Consider the following 16,657-nt stretch of genomic DNA (forward strand, 5'->3'; position numbering starts at 1 on the left):
CTCCGGAACACCTCAGTCTGTGTGAACTAACCCGGAATACCGTCCGCAGCCCACTCCGGAACACCTCAGTCTGTGTGAACTAACCCGGAATACCGTCCGGAACACCTCAGTCTGTGTGAACTAACCCGGAATACCATCGGCAGCCCACTCCGGAACACCTCAGTCTGTGTGAACTAACCCGGAATACCGTCCGCAGCCCACTCCGGAACACCTCAGTCTGTGTGAACTAACCCGGAATACCGTCCGGAACACCTCAGTCTGTGTGAACTAACCCGGAATACCGTCCGCAGACCACTCCGGAACACCTCAGTCTGTGTGAACTAACCCGGAATACCGTCCGGAACACCTCAGTCTGTGTGAACTAACCCGGAATACCGTCCGCAGCCCACTCCGGAACACCTCAGTCTGTGTGAACTAACCCAGAATACCGTCCGGAACACCTCAGTCTGTGTGAACTAACCTGGAATACCGTCCGCAGCCCACTCTGGAACACCTCAGTCTGTGTGAACTAACCTGGAATACCGTCCCCAGCCCACTCCGGAACACCTCAGTCTGTGTGAACTAACCCGGAATACCGTCCGGAACACCTCAGTCTGTGTGAACTAACCCGGAATACCGTCCGGAACACCTCAGTCTGTGTGAACTAACCCGGAATACCGTCCGGAACACCTCAGTCTGTGTGAACTAACCTGGAATACCATCGGCAGCCCACTCCGGAACACCTCAGTCTGTGTGAACTAACCCGGAATACCGTCCGCAGCCCACTCCGGAACACCTCAGTCTGTGTGAACTAACCCGGAATACCGTCCGCAGCCCACTCCGGAACACCTCAGTCTGTGTGAACTAACCCGGAATACCGTCCGCAACCCACTCCGGAACACCTCAGTCTGTGTGAACTAACCTGGAATACCGTCCGGAACACCTCAGTCTGTGTGAACTAACCCGGAATACCGTCCGCAGCCCACTCTGGAACACCTCAGTCTGTGTGAACTAACCCGGAATACCGTCCGCAGCCCACTCCGGAACACCTCAGTCTGTGTGAACTAACCTGGAATACCGTCCGCAGCCCACTCCGGAACACCTCAGTCTGTGTGAACTAACCCGGAATACCGTCCGCAGCCCACTCCGGAACACCTCAGTCTGTGTGAACTAACCTGGAATACCGTCCGGAACACCTCAGTCTGTGTGAACTAACCCGGAATACCGTCCGCAGCCCACTCTGGAACACCTCAGTCTGTGTGAACTAACCCGGAATGCCGTCCGCAGCCCACTCTGGAACACCTCAGTCTGTGTGAACTAACCTGGAATACCGTCCGGAACACCTCAGTCTGTGTGAACTAACCTGGAATACCGTCCGCAGCCCACTCCGGAACACCTCAGTCTGTGTGAACTAACCTGGAATACCGTCCGGAACACCTCAGTCTGTGTGAACTAACCCGGAATACCGTCCGCAGCCCACTCCGGAACACCTCAGTCTGTGTGAACTAACCCGGAATACCGTCCGCAGCCCACTCCGGAACACCTCAGTCTGTGTGAACTAACCCGGAATACCGTCCGGAACACCTCAGTCTGTGTGAACTAACCCGGAATACCGTCCGCAGCCCACTCCGGAACACCTCAGTCTGTGTGAACTAACCCGGAATACCGTCCGGAACACCTCAGTCTGTGTGAACTAACCTGGAATACCGCCCGCAGCCCACTCCGGAACACCTCAGTCTGTGTGAACTAACCTGGAATACCGTCCGGAACACCTCAGTCTGTGTGAACTAACCTGGAATACCGTCCGCAGCCCACTCTGGAACACCTCAGTCTGTGTGAACTAACCCGGAATACTGTCCGCAGCCCACTTCGGAACACCTCAGTCTGTGTGAACTAACCTGGAATACCGTCCGGAACACCTCAGTCTGTGTGAACTAACCTGGAATACCGTCCGCAGCCCACTCTGGAACACCTCAGTCTGTGTGAACTAACCTGGAATACCGTCCGCAGCCCACTCCGGAAAACCTCAGTCTGTGTGAACTAACCTGGAATACCATCGGCAGCCCACTCCGGAACACCTCAGTCTGTGTGAACTAACCCGGAATACCGTCCGGAACACCTCAGTCTGTGTGAACTAACCTGGAATACCGTCCGCAGCCCACTCCGGAAAACCTCAGTCTGTGTGAACTAACCTGGAATACCATCGGCAGCCCACTCCGGAACACCTCAGTCTGTGTGAACTAACCTGGAATACCGTCCGCAGCCCACTCCGGAACACCTCAGTCTGTGTGAACTAACCCGGAATACCGTCCGGAACACCTCAGTCTGTGTGAACTAACCTGGAATACCGTCCGCAGCCCACTCCGGAACAACTCAGTCTGTGTGAACTAACCTGGAATACCGTCCGCAGCCCACTCCGGAACACCTCAGTCTGTGTGAACTAACCTGGAATACCGTCCGCAGCCCACTCCGGAACACCTCAGTCTGTGTGAACTAACCCGGAATACCGTCCGGAACACCTCAGTCTGTGTGAACTAACCTGGAATACCGTCCGCAGCCCACTCCGGAACACCTCAGTCTGTGTGAACTAACCTGGAATACCGTCCGCAGCCCACTCCGGAACACCTCAGTCTGTGTGAACTAACCCGGAATACCGTCCGCAGTCCACTCCGGAACACCTCAGTCTGTGTGAACTAACCCGGAATACCGTCCGCAGCCCACTCCGGAACACCTCAGTCTGTGTGAACTAACCTGGAATACCGTCCGCAGCCCACTCCGGAACACCTCAGTCTGTGTGAACTAACCCGGAATACCGTCCGCAGCCCACTCCGGAACACCTCAGTCTGTGTGAACTAACCTGGAATACCGTCTGCAGCCCACTCCGGAACACCTCAGTCTGTGTGAACTAACCTGGAATACCATCGGCAGCCCACTCCGGAACACCTCAGTCTGTGTGAACTAACCTGGAATACCGTCCGGAACACCTCAGTCTGTGTGAACTAACCTGGAATACCGTCCGCAGCCCACTCTGGAACACCTCAGTCTGTGTGAACTAACCCGGAATACTGTCCGCAGCCCACTTCGGAACACCTCAGTCTGTGTGAACTAACCTGGAATACCGTCCGGAACACCTCAGTCTGTGTGAACTAACCTGGAATACCGTCCGCAGCCCACTCTGGAACACCTCAGCCTGTGTGAACTAACCTGGAATACCGTCCGCAGCCCACTCCGGAAAACCTCAGTCTGTGTGAACTAACCTGGAATACCATCGGCAGCCCACTCCGGAACACCTCAGTCTGTGTGAACTAACCCGGAATACCGTCCGGAACACCTCAGTCTGTGTGAACTAACCTGGAATACCGTCCGCAGCCCACTCCGGAAAACCTCAGTCTGTGTGAACTAACCTGGAATACCATCGGCAGCCCACTCCGGAACACCTCAGTCTGTGTGAACTAACCTGGAATACCGTCCGCAGCCCACTCCGGAACACCTCAGTCTGTGTGAACTAACCTGGAATACCGTCCGCAGCCCACTCCGGAACACCTCAGTCTGTGTGAACTAACCCGGAATACCGTCCGGAACACCTCAGTCTGTGTGAACTAACCTGGAATACCGTCCGCAGCCCACTCCGGAACACCTCAGTCTGTGTGAACTAACCTGGAATACCGTCCGCAGCCCACTCCGGAACACCTCAGTCTGTGTGAACTAACCCGGAATACCGTCCGCAGTCCACTCCGGAACACCTCAGTCTGTGTGAACTAACCCGGAATACCGTCCGCAGCCCACTCCGGAACACCTCAGTCTGTGTGAACTAACCTGGAATACCGTCCGCAGCCCACTCCGGAACACCTCAGTCTGTGTGAACTAACCCGGAATACTGTCCGCAGCCCACTCCGGAACACCTCAGTCTGTGTGAACTAACCTGGAATACCGTCTGCAGCCCACTCCGGAACACCTCAGTCTGTGTGAACTAACCTGGAATACCATCGGCAGCCCACTCCGGAACACCTCAGTCTGTGTGAACTAACCTGGAATACCGTCCGCAGCCCACTCCGGAACATCTCAGTCTGTGTGAACTAACCTGGAATACCATCGGCAGCCCACTCCGGAACATCTCAGTCTGTGTGAACTAACCTGGAATACCGTCCGCAGCCCACTCCGGAACACCTCAGTCTGTGTGAACTAACCCGGAATACCGTCCGGAACACCTCAGTCTGTGTGAACTAACCTGGAATACCGTCCGCAGCCCACTCCGGAACACCTCAGTCTGTGTGAACTAACCTGGAATACCGTCCGGAACACCTCAGTCTTTGTGAACTAACCCGGAATACCGTCCGCAGCCCACTCCGGAACACCTCAGTCTGTGTGAACTAACCCGGAATACCGTCCGCAGCCCACTCCGGAACACCTCAGTCTGTGTGAACTAACCCCGAATACCGTCCGGAACACCTCAGTCTGTGTGAACTAACCCGGAATACCATCGGCAGCCCACTCCGGAACACCTCAGTCTGTGTGAACTAACCCGGAATACCGTCCGCAGCCCACTCCGGAACACCTCAGTCTGTGTGAACTAACCCGGAATACCGTCCGGAACACCTCAGTCTGTGTGAACTAACCCGGAATACCGTCCGCAGCCCACTCCGGAACACCTCAGTCTGTGTGAACTAACCTGGAATACCGTCCGCAGCCCACTCCGGAACACCTCAGTCTGTGTGAACTAACCCGGAATACCGTCCGCAGCCCACTCCGGAACACCTCAGTCTGTGTGAACTAACCCGGAATACCGTCCGCAGTCCACTCCGGAACACCTCAGTCTGTGTGAACTAACCCGGAATACCGTCCGCAGCCCACTCCGGAACACCTCAGTCTGTGTGAACTAACCTGGAATACCGTCCGCAGCCCACTCCGGAACACCTCAGTCTGTGTGAACTAACCCGGAATACCGTCCGGAACACCTCAGTCTGTGTGAACTAACCTGGAATACCGTCCACAGCCCACTCCGGAACACCTCAGTCTGTGTGAACTAACCTGGAATACCGTCCGCTGCCCACTCCGGAACACCTCAGTCTGTGTGAACTAACCTGGAATACCGTCCGCAGCCCACTCCGGAACACCTCAGTCTGTGTGAACTAACCTGGAATACCGTCCGCAGCCCACTCCGGAACACCTCAGTCTGTGTGAACTAACCTGGAATACCGTCCGCAGCCCAGTCCGGAACACCTCAGTCTGTGTGAACTAACCTGGAATACCGTCCGGAACACCTCAGTCTGTGTGAACTAACCTGGAATACCGTCCGCAGCCCACTCCGGAACACCTCAGTCTGTGTGAACTAACCTGGAATACCGTCCGCAGCCCACTCCGGAACACCTCAGTGTGTGTGAACTAACCTGGAATACCGTCCGCAGCCCACTCCGGAACACCTCAGTCTGTGTGAACTAACCTGGAATACCGTCCCCAGCCCACTCCGGAACACTTCTGTCTGCCTGGAATCCTACCCACAGCCCACTCCAGAACTCCTCAGTTTGTGTGAACTGCCCGGAATCCATCTCCTTGATTTACTAATTCAGCTACCACCGGAAGCAGTTTCTCACCCTTCACAATTTTGAGCACCTCCAACACGATGAATTGTTACTCTGCCTTCTCCCATTGACCTGCACCCAGAACATAGATCTCCATACCCTCTCATCTATCTACCTATCCAAATTTCTCATAAATGTTGAAATCTAGCCTGTTTCCAACACGTCTGCTGGCAGCTTGTTCCACACTCTCACTACGCTCTGAGTGAAGAAGCTCCCCCTTGTCTTCCGCCTTGAACATTTCTGCTTTCATCTTTAACCCATGACCTCTAGTTCTAGTCTCACCCAACCTCAGCGGAAAAAGGCCTGCTTGCACTTACCCTATCTATAGCCCTCATAACTGATGCATTTCAATGTATCTTTGCTTAAAGACTTTGCTGAAAATTGAGTGTATAGCTTACTGGTCTAAAAGTCCAGAATTGGAATTTGTTTATTATTGTCACATGTACTGAAGTGGAGTGAAAGTTTGTCTTGTGTATTGTCCATATGTCATTACACAGTGCATTGAGGTAGAACAAGGTAAAGCAGTAACAGCATGCAGAATAAAGTGTAACAGCCATAGAGAAAGTGTAGTGTAGATAAACATTGTAGTGTAAAGTCACAACGAGGTAGACTGTGAAGTTGAGAGTCTTGTCATAACAGGGAACCATTCATAGCCTTATAACAGCGAGATGGAAGCTGTCCTGTAGACAGGTGGTACATGCTTTTAGGTTCTTGTATCTTCAGCCTGATGGGAGAGGGGAGAAGATAGAATATCTGGGATGGTGCTTTTGATTATGCTGCCTGTTTTACTGAGGCAGCTAGAAGTGCAGAGTCCATGGAGGGGAGGCTGGATTACATGATGTGCCAAGCTGTGTCCACAACTCCCTGCTGTTTCTTGCAGTTATGGGCAGAGCGTTGATGCATCCAGGCAGGATGCTTTCTGTAGTGCATCAGCAAAAATTGGTAAGGGTTTATGGGGACAGCCAAATTGCTTTAGCCTATGGGGGCGTGGCTGAAACAAGATTTTATATTGCACATAGGCAGCTGAAGTATTCACTCTCCTTAAGTTCAGGGGGAGGAAAGCTACCATCGTAAACTAAGCTTATGAAACCAAAATGCACTTGGTTCATCGATGTCCTTTAAGGAAGGTGATATGTGTTTCTAAAGAACCTGTGACCAGAGTCAAGTATGGAAGCTGCTTGAACTGATCCAAAATAACATCACACAAAAATCAGGGTCTTGGCCCGAAACGTCGACAGCGCTTCTCCCTATAGATGCTGCCTGGCCTGCTGTGTTCCATCAGCATTTTGTGTGTGTTGTTGTTTGAATTTCCAGCATCAGCAGATTTCTTCGTGTTTGCTCTCCAAAATAACCTAACAGTTTTTGCCATTATGTGGCCATTAAATACCTAACTGTCAGCTACAGCCACATCTTGTGAATGAATGAAGCAGATTGTTGGGCAATGTCATTTCCTGTCCAATATCCAATCGTTATCCAGAGCAGCACCATTGGGCCAATAGTGGGAGGGAGATGAACCCTGAACAAAATCATCAATGGACAGATGCAGAAGCTGAAAAGGATGAATCATTCTTGACAGTTGTTGACAGAACTTAATCTTCCCCAAAAGATTCATTCAATGTGATTGGCTTTGTAATCCTATAACATGTACCCAGAGAGAGCTTAGCAACTGCAATGCCACCTCATGGAGGCAGACTAATTAAAGCTAAGCTAGATAGCTGAGAAAGAAAGGATTAGGCTACATGTTTATAGTGTGAAGTGGAGCAGGAACATGTAGAGAATAAAGACAACAGCTGTGGTTGGATTGAATGGCCTGTGTTTGTGCTTCCACATAATTACCGAAATATCTCTGTTTGTGAAAACTCTGAACTTTAACAGGATTCAGAGCTGGAATTTTATGGGAAATGTCATGGTTCCACTCATAGCATTTTGATTTAAACTTGTTGCATAAGCTGCTCATTTTTGGGAATTAACAAGTGTTATTTTTTGAGGTGAACAATTTAATGTTATAGAGCGATAAATATAAATTCAATTTTAATTTGCAGTGTTTTTGTTATTTGGGAAAACCAATTAATAAATATTAGACTGGTTCAGATGGAAATATTGATTGCTATAAATACCTAATTGTCCGATCAAGATGTCCATATATTTCACTTCTTTTAAGTTTGCTTTTCATCTTGAATGTGATTCTGAAACTGTTGGAGCCAGTGATTTACAGTTTGGAGATTGTTTGGGTGTTTCAGCGCTCTGCATTCTCTGAGAGGATTCCGGGAGACAGAGGCAGTGTGCAGGAACCTCACGGCGGGCAGGCTGCAAGCCGATGTTCGACTCCATTTCGCCGATCAAAGCAGTGAGGGAGATTGAAGCATCCAAGGTGAAAGCAGAAGGTGAGAACCAGTTGCCTGCCTTTTGATCACTGGTGGGGTTGCTCTGCTTCCGGAGAGGGGAGACTGCCTTTCGATCACCGGTGGGATCGCTCTGCTAGACTTGGACTATGGACTTTTTCAGCCCCTTACAGTTTTTTATATTCTGTGTTTTTCACCCGATTTCTCTAATTTTTGTGTGTGTGTGCCGGGGAGGGAATTTGGGGGTCGATCTGCTTGTTCTGTTTTTGTTCACATTTTTGTGCAGGGAGAGTGTATTTGGGGGTTGATGATCGTGCTATCATTCTTGGTTTTGTGGCTATCTGGAGAAGAAGGATTTCAGAGTTGTGTACTTTGATGGTAAATGAACCTTTGAACCTCATTCAAAGTTCAAAGTACATTTATTACCCAAGTATGTGTACATTATACAACCTTGAACTTTGCTTGCAGGCAGCCACAAAACAAAGAAACTTCAAAAGAACCCATTAAAGAAGGAAAGCAGTCAAGCACTGTGCGCGGAGAGGGAGAGAAAAAATAAATCGTGCATAGAATAAAAGCAGAACTGAAGTTTTATGAAAGACATGAAGCCAGGCATCACTACAACCGGAGCAGGCCACAGCGTCGGTTCGTTGCAAAGCGGATAAACATTACGAGACCACAGACACAAAGCCAGGCATCGCTGTAGCCAGAGCATCAGGGCAGCGTGGAGCTAAGTGGAACCAGCCCTCGCGTGGCTTCCTGACCTTTCCGATCTGGCCCTGTGCTTCAGTTGTCCAAACTGGCCATTCCTTGTTCTCGGACTGCTCTGGTGTCCGAACCCCACTGCCACAACTTGGCCCATACCTGATCTTTTCAATTTGGCCCAGCTCTTTAATCAATCAGACGTCGGGACATTCTTCGCTCTGGAGAGTGCCACGACTCTGCCTTGACCCCTGTCTCCAGCTTCGCTTGCCTCAACCATGCCTCCCCTGTGCCCCCACTCACCTCCGCTTCCCTCAACCTTTTCTCGCCTGCGCCCCCGCCTTCACTGCTGCTTGCCTCTCCATTGTTAGCATTGATTGTTATCAATAAAATATTATTAATAAGGTATTTAGTAGTTTTCTTTGTTTTGTTTTTTGCAGCCGATAGGTAGTTGCTGGGCAACACCGGCGCCATCTTAAATTTTGCTGAATAGTTGTGATGTTGGCTTGATCATGTGATCTGTTAAACCTGGTATTCTCATTGGTTACTTGGACAATGTGGTGGTTGGGTGTAGTTTTAATGTTTTCAATGACATGTTAACTAGACTAGAGGTGAAATGTTTAAGAGGAACATGAGGGGGATCTTCGTCCTCAGAGAGTGGTGAGCTGAGCTGCCAGGAAGTGGTGGATAGTTGTTTGTTTTCAACATTTAAGAGTACAGTACATGGATGGGAGGGTATGGAGGGCTATGGTCCAGGTGCAGGTTGATGGGACTGGGCAGATTAATAGTTTGGCACAGACTAGATGGGCTGAAGGGACTTGTTCTGCGACTCGACGTTAGCTGCTGGAATTTAGTTGATCTTTCTTTCCTAATATTAAAACAGGCAGCATTATTCACATGCACATTAACAGAGTTTATTATTTTGTACATATTTGCAGCTGAACCAAAAATGATCTGAAGTCACTTTGAACTTCAAAGGAGTTGTAACTGAGCCACAGGTATGGGTGGGTGGGGGGCTGTGATTGTGCATTAAAGATATCATTAAGTTAATAAAGATCAATAATTGGAAACAGAACCAGTAAATCTCTAACCAGGCTCATTATTTCCTGGCTTTCCTAGTCGAGCATTGCTGTTAGGTGATGGGTAATGTGGTTTGATACTAGCCTCTAAACCTGAACTTGTGTTCCCCCCACCCCTGTGAATGGAGCACAGAAACCTGATGCCCCTGTGCGGTTCTGCTGGGTGAAATATTAACTGCTTTCTCGACAAGGTGGAAGTTTATGGTTGTATGGGGAAATTCCATAAGACTGGGACTGTGTGAAAAGCAAAAGCAAGGTAAGATGTTACTGAGGGTTAATTGAAACACATAAAGGGGAGGGGTACATATGACTGGAGGGAAATTAATGTTGAGGTGGGGAGAAGGCTGACAGATGTGTTGTCCAAACACACAGCAGAATTTATAGTCGTTGTCTTTAGTGTGCAATAGGTCAGACAGGTTAAGCTAAGCAAGGTCGTGATCTGCTCTGACTCTGCCTCGATAGAATTTGGAATCGAAGAGTTCAAGACCTGATCTGTAGACAGAAATGTATTATAATCTATATGTTTGGAGAGTGCGAGAATACGTAGAACAAAACATGGAAATTTACAGCACATGACAGGCCCTTCGGCCCATAATGTTGTGCTGACCATGTAACCTACTCTAGAGTCTGCCTACAATTTCCCTAGTGCATAGCCCTCTATTTTTCTAAGTTCCATGTACCTATCTCAGAGGCTCTTAAAAGGCTCTATTGTATTTGATTCCGTCACCACTGCTGGCAGCCCATTCCACACACTCACCACTTTGTGTGAAAAATTTACCCCTGACATCCCCTCAGTACCTATTTCCAAGCACTTTAGAACTATGGCCCCTCGTATTACCCATTTCAGCTCTGGGAAAACTCCTCTGGCTATCCACACAATCAATACCCCTTATCATCTTATAAACCTCTATCAGGTCACCTCTCATCCTCTACTGCTCCAAGAAGAAAAGGCCAAGTACACTCGACCTATTCTTATAAAGTACGCCCTCCAATCCAGGCAACATCCTTGTAAATCTCCTCTGCACTCTCTTTATAGTATCCACATCCTTCCTGTAGTGAGATGACCAGAACCAAGCACAGTACCCCAAGTGGGGTCTGACCAAGGTCTATATAGCTGTAACATTACATCACGGCTCTTGAACTCACTCCCGTGGTCGATGAAGACCAACACACTGTACACCTTCTTAACAACACTGTCAACCTGCGCAGCAGCTTTGTGTGTTCTATCGACACGGACCCCAAGATCTCTCAGATCCTCCACACTGCCAAGAATCTTACCTTTTATATTATATTCTGTCTTCAAATTTGACCTACCAAAATGAACCACTTCATATTTACCTGGATTAAAGTCCATCTGCCACTTCTCAGTCCAGTTCTGCATCCTATTGATGTCCCACTGTACCCTCTGATAACTCTCCAGATGATCCACAATACTCCAAACCTTCGTGTCATCAGCAAACTTAGTAACCCACCCTTCTACTTCTTCATTCAGGTCATTTATGAAAATCACAGAGGAGGGGTCCCAGAACAGATCCCTGCAGAACACCACGGGTCACCGACCTCCATGCAGAATACAAACCACCTTCAACCACCCTTTTCCTACAAGCCAATTCTGGATCCAAAAAGCAAGGTCTCCTTGAATCCCATGCCTCCTTGCTTTCTGAAGGAGATTTGAAGGGGGAATCTTTTCAAGTGTCTTACTGAAATCCACATACACTACATCCACTGCTTTGCCTTCATCAATGTGTTTTGTTACATCATCAAAGAATTCAATCAGGCTTGTAAGGCACAACCTGCTCTTGACAAAGTCATGCTGACTGTTCCTAAAAGTAGTACAGTTCTGTTGGGTACCTTCACGTGAGGGTGTTGGGTAATGAAAGGGCAGATGTTATAGTAAAACAGGCACTTACCAAGTCTGAAGTTGATATAATAGCCAATATGGGAAAGTATGAAGCCAAATCTTGTATTAGCTTGGCTGGGACTGAGAAATAGCAGAAATTGTGGAATAGGAGTGGGACGGAGAGGTGGTTTTACAGTTTGTATCCATCAGTCCGGGGAGGCTCCTTTTGGGAAGGAATAGGAAGGGAGAGGTGTGGTTGGCGAGATTGAGCTTTGGAGATATGGGTTTGCACTCCGCTTTGGCACTTGTTGGTAAACATGGGAACAATAATGTGTAATTTTGTAAGGTCCCAGAGATGTGATTGTGATGTGCCACAGATCTTCGTTAGAATGTGGGAAGCTACAAACTAGGGGTGATATTCTGGCACCTGAGGGAGGGATGGTTAAATCATGTGGGCCCTAATGAACATTTTAATTAAAACAGGTTTGGGAGGTAGGAACTGGTTCCCTGTTATAGCTCCCTTTATACTCATTTACAGCAGGTAATGAACCTTCCTGATAGGTGCAAGCCACCACTAGCACAAAAGAATACGAAGAAGGGAAGATATTCTTCCTTTGTCCTGGAGAGGGGGTGAGAGCAGTGGTGGATAAAATGGATAAGATGTGGTTAAGGGCTTTCTCCACTATGGCAGAGGAGAAGCCATTTTTCAAGAGCACCTGTGCAGAGTCTGCTGATTCTATTGTATTTCTTTGTTCTGCTGTGAATGTCTGAAAGAAAATGAATCTCATTTAATGACATATACGTACTTTGACAATAAATTTACTTTGAAAAGATAAAGATCAGCTTTATTTGTCAAGTACATCAAAACATTGAGTGAAATGCATCATTTGTGTCGAGGAGGTGCTGGGGGATGCCCGCAAGTGTGACCATTTTCCAGTGCCAATGCAACGTGCCCACAACTCCCTAACCTAAACTCGTACATCTTTGGAACGTGGGAGAAAGCCAGTGCACCTGGAGAACTGCTACGAGATCACTGGGAGAATGTCGTAAATCCTTACAACCGTGGAAACTGAGCCTGATCTTACAGCTGGTGTAACGCGTTATGCTAACCACTATGCTCTCGTGCTGCCCTGCTAAAAGTTCTTCAAGATTTTAGATTCAATTTTATTTACCCACGTACATCGAAGCATGCAGTGAGGTGCATTGTTAGCGTCAACGTAGCGTGCCCACGATGCTCGGCAGACTGACACAGAGCATAACGAGCAACAATAACAGGAAGTCAAACCCCATTCCTCCGTCCCACCCACCCACGTACACAGTCCTCCAAGCCTGGGACCGGCTGTATCCAGCCTCCTGTGGCTGGGCCGCAGACTCACAGATACTGGCCCTTTGACTTCCCCGGTGGATTCTCTGAGCAAGTGCTGTACAGGAGGGATTAGGAGAACGGAATGTGATGTTTTCTGTATTTAACTGGGCATAATGGTAGCATAACAGTTAGCACAATGCTATTACTGCTTGGGGCATTTTGGTGTTCGATTCTGGTGCCATCAGTAAGCAGTTTGTACGTTCTCTCCATGTGAGCAGTGTGGGTTTCCTCTGACTACTTCGGTTTCCTCGCACGGACCAAACATGTACCGATTAGTAGGTTAATTGGTCATTGTAAATTGTCCTGTGATTGGGTTAGGGTTAAATAGGGGAGTTGCCGGGCCAGAACGGCCTACTCTGCTCTGTATCTCTAAATAAATAAATAAAATAATGGATTTTGATCATTAGAGATGGGAAAGTCTTTCATCTTTTGTGTGTCATTTCAACTAATTTCTGACCACTCACTGTTTAAGTCATGAGCCTGTCTTTGCACAGATTTCAACGCTGTGGATACAAACAGTTCTTAATCCCTTCAGCTTTGTTCATCAATGAAATCTGATCAAAAACTTTTGTTCCACAAGATCCAAATAATCAATTATCCTCTTAAAATCATCCTCTTCCCACCCACTTGCCTTCCCCTCACCTATCACCTGCCAGCTTGTCTGCCTTCCTCTCTTCCACCTTCTTATGCTGGCTTCTTCCTCCTGCCTTTCCAGTCCTGATGTAGGATTTCATCCCGCAACGTCGATTGTTTATTCCTCTCCATGGACCTGTTGAGTTCCTCCAGAGTTTTGTGTGTGTGTTGCTCTTCAAATGGCATTGTTTTGCATGGATTTTGCAGGTTAGGTCAGGTCTAGGCTGGAGGTGCAGTTACCTGGGTTGAGTATGAGGATATCCGAAGGGATTGTTAATTGGTGGGTCCTCGGGTGGCTGTAGCAGCCGATCCGGGATCCATATATTCTGGCGCAGTATGAGCAAGAGTAAAGGCTGATATATATTTGTGAGTTGCATCTAAGCCATAGAGTATCCTAGGCCGTACCTATGCCATAGGGTGATGTGCACCTCCCCAAAAAAGTAAATGTTGCGGCGACGCGGACCGCTACAACTGTGATTGGTCTGCTTGGTGGCATCGCATTTCCGGTTGCTTCTTCTCCACCATGTCTGTACACTGATGCGAAATATATGAACCAAATGGTTAAATCTACCTGCCAACATGCGAGTACGTTTGAAGTGCATTTCCTCGTCCATGTCTCTCACGAAGAAACTCAACACAGTGGCACAGAAACCCCACAGCCAACTAGCGTTTTGGCGCACAATGCCAACAGCGTAGAGCCTACACAGAAGTGAAAATCAGGGCTACGGTGTAGCCTGTACGCACAAGTATAAATCAGCCTTGAGTCTCAACTTTAGTAGCTGCTGCTCGTTCTCCGTTTTACAGTGGAAGGTGCTCTTACGTAGAGCAGTTCCCTCGAACAGATTTCCTCCAGGAGATCCACTGAGTGCATTGTCTTCCCAGGTTTTAGAAACGCTGGTTACATCTGCTGGTAGGGGTATGTGATTCTTGACAGGAAATGATGCATGGTTTAAAAGGGCAGGCAGTGATCCTGGTTGCTCTTTCAACACAAATGTAACAGATCCTTTGGGGCTATTGTCAAAGTGTTCTCCCAAGGTTATCTCTCAGCTACAACACGCATCTAGTCACTATCACATTGTTGTTTGTGGGAACATGTTATGTACAAATTGGCTGCTGCGTTTTGTAGAACCATGAGCACAGTTTAGAAGAGCCTCAGTTCATCACAGAACTAGTGAGACCACAGTTGTCACTGGAGCAGGCCACAGTCTCGGTTCAGTGCGGAGCTGAGTAGGCATCACAGAGCGGTGAGCAGAACCAGCCCTCATCTTGGATACCCTGACCTTTCAGTTCTGGCCCAGTGCTTAAATCATCCAAGTATCAGGTTGTTCCTTGCTCTCAGAAGGATCTGACCCCCACCACCGTGATTCGGCCTGTACCCGACACTTCCAATCGCGCCCGGCGTTTAAATCGATCAGACATTGGGATTTCCCTTGCCCTCAGGGGTGCCACAACTCTGCCCTGACCCTGCTTTGACCTCACCTCCTCCTTCGCTTGCTTTGACCTTGCCTTCCCTGCATCCCACTTCACTTCTCCTGACCATTTCTTGCCTGCGCCTCTCCATTTTTAGTGTTGATCATTATTCATAAAATGCTTAGTATTTTCTTTGAGTTTTTTTGCTGCAATAAGTGGTCACTGGGCATCACCCACACCATCTGAAACCAGTTTACCTTTTGGCACTCCAGCTGTACAGGTTAGTAGCTAATGGCTTAATGGGTGTAATTGGGTGGCACAAGCTCATTGGGCCCGAAGAGCCTGTTACTAAACTGTATCTCTAAAATAAAAGCAATAAAACTTCTGTCGTAAAAATAAATATTTTCGATAAATATTCAGCTTCTGAATTGAGTAGAATTCGTTCCTGTCTAGGAATTGTAAATTTGCTTTAACTTGCTGTGTCCCAAGTTCACCCCTGACCTCCGGTGCCAACTGTGTGAAGTTTGCACATTCTCATTGTGTTGGTGTGGGATTCCTTCAGGTGCTTTATTTTCTTCCCACATTCCAAGATGTGCGGTTGGTGGGTTAATTGCCCCCAGTGTAGGTAAATGGTGGGGCGTGGTATTGATAGATCTCAAGAGACTAGGAGGGAATTTAGGTTACAGTGGACACCTTAGGCACAACGGGTCACATCACTGCCTCCTATGTCAAAAGGAAATGAGTAAAGAAAATGAATTTTAGAATTTGCTAGGATGCTGCCTGGATTAGAGAGCATGTCTCCTGAGGATAGGTTGAGAGGGCTAGGGCTTGTCCCTCTGGAGTGAAGGAGGAGGAGAGGTGACTTGATAGAGGTGTACAAGATTATAAGAAACATGCTGTAGATAGAGTGAATAGCCAGAGACTTTTCCAAGGGCACAAATGGCTTAATATAAGGGGGCACAAAAAGGTGATTGCTAGAAAGTATAAGGGACTGGCATCAGAGTTAAGTTTTTCCACACAGGGAGTGGTTGGTACATGGTGAATGGTTGGTAGAGGCAAATAGATTAGGGACACAAGGGATTTTGCAGATGCTGGAAATCCAGATCAACACACGCAAAGTGCTGGAGGAACTCAGCAGGTCAGGTAGCATCTATGGAAATGTTTTGGGCTGAGACCCTTCTTGAGTACCCATTTAAGAAACTCTTAGGTACTCACATGGATGACAGAAAAGTGGAGGGCTCTAACTAGATTGATCCTAGTGTAGGTTACAAAGTTGGCTCAACAGTTTGGGCCGATGGGCCTGTACTATTCTATATTATAGGAACAACAACTGAAATATTGTGCCCAGATTTGAAATCTCTTCCCAAGGAAGGATAATCTTTGTAAAGAAATTAAATGAACTGTGTCAATACCAGGGGTTCCTACCCTGGAGTCCACGGACCCGTTGCTTTATAGTGCTGATCCATGGCATAATAAGGATTGGGAACCCCTGAGCTATTCACTCGAATATAGAAGACTGAGAGATGACCACATGGAAATGTGCAGAGGGTAGATGCAGGAATGTTGTTTCCTGTTGGTGAGGAGTCTAAAACCAAACATCTGTCTCAGAACATGGAGCTGATCCTTCAGGACAGAGATGAAGGGCACTTGTTTTACCCTGAGTAGTGGATCTTCAGAATTCACTTCACAAGAGCTCTGCGAAGTCTCTGTGCATCTTCAAGACGGAGACT

At 48.1% G+C, this 16,657-nt stretch overlaps 1 protein-coding gene across 13 annotated transcripts in view; it reads left to right on the forward strand.

The window, feature by feature from the left end:
• LOC132399124 (putative protein MSS51 homolog, mitochondrial) overlaps positions 1-16,657 on the forward strand; it is an 81,164-nt gene that overhangs the window by 49,073 nt on the left and 15,434 nt on the right. For 3 of the 13 annotated variants that reach the window (XR_009513878.1, XR_009513876.1, XR_009513875.1), the window contains exon 6: positions 7,799-9,934. Coding sequence is in view for 4 of the 13 variants with exons in the window: in XM_059979133.1 (XP_059835116.1) it covers positions 7,799-7,919 (121 nt within the window). In the remaining 9 variants the exon portion in view is untranslated. Of the gene's footprint in view, positions 1-7,798; positions 15,819-16,657 lie in introns of those variants that run through there. The other 10 variants (XR_009513883.1, XR_009513881.1, XR_009513882.1 and 7 more) reach the window with 7 other exon arrangements.

The sequence above is a fragment of the Hypanus sabinus genome, chromosome 9 (genome assembly GCF_030144855.1).
Source record: "Hypanus sabinus isolate sHypSab1 chromosome 9, sHypSab1.hap1, whole genome shotgun sequence".
Taxonomy (NCBI): domain Eukaryota; kingdom Metazoa; phylum Chordata; class Chondrichthyes; order Myliobatiformes; family Dasyatidae; genus Hypanus; species Hypanus sabinus.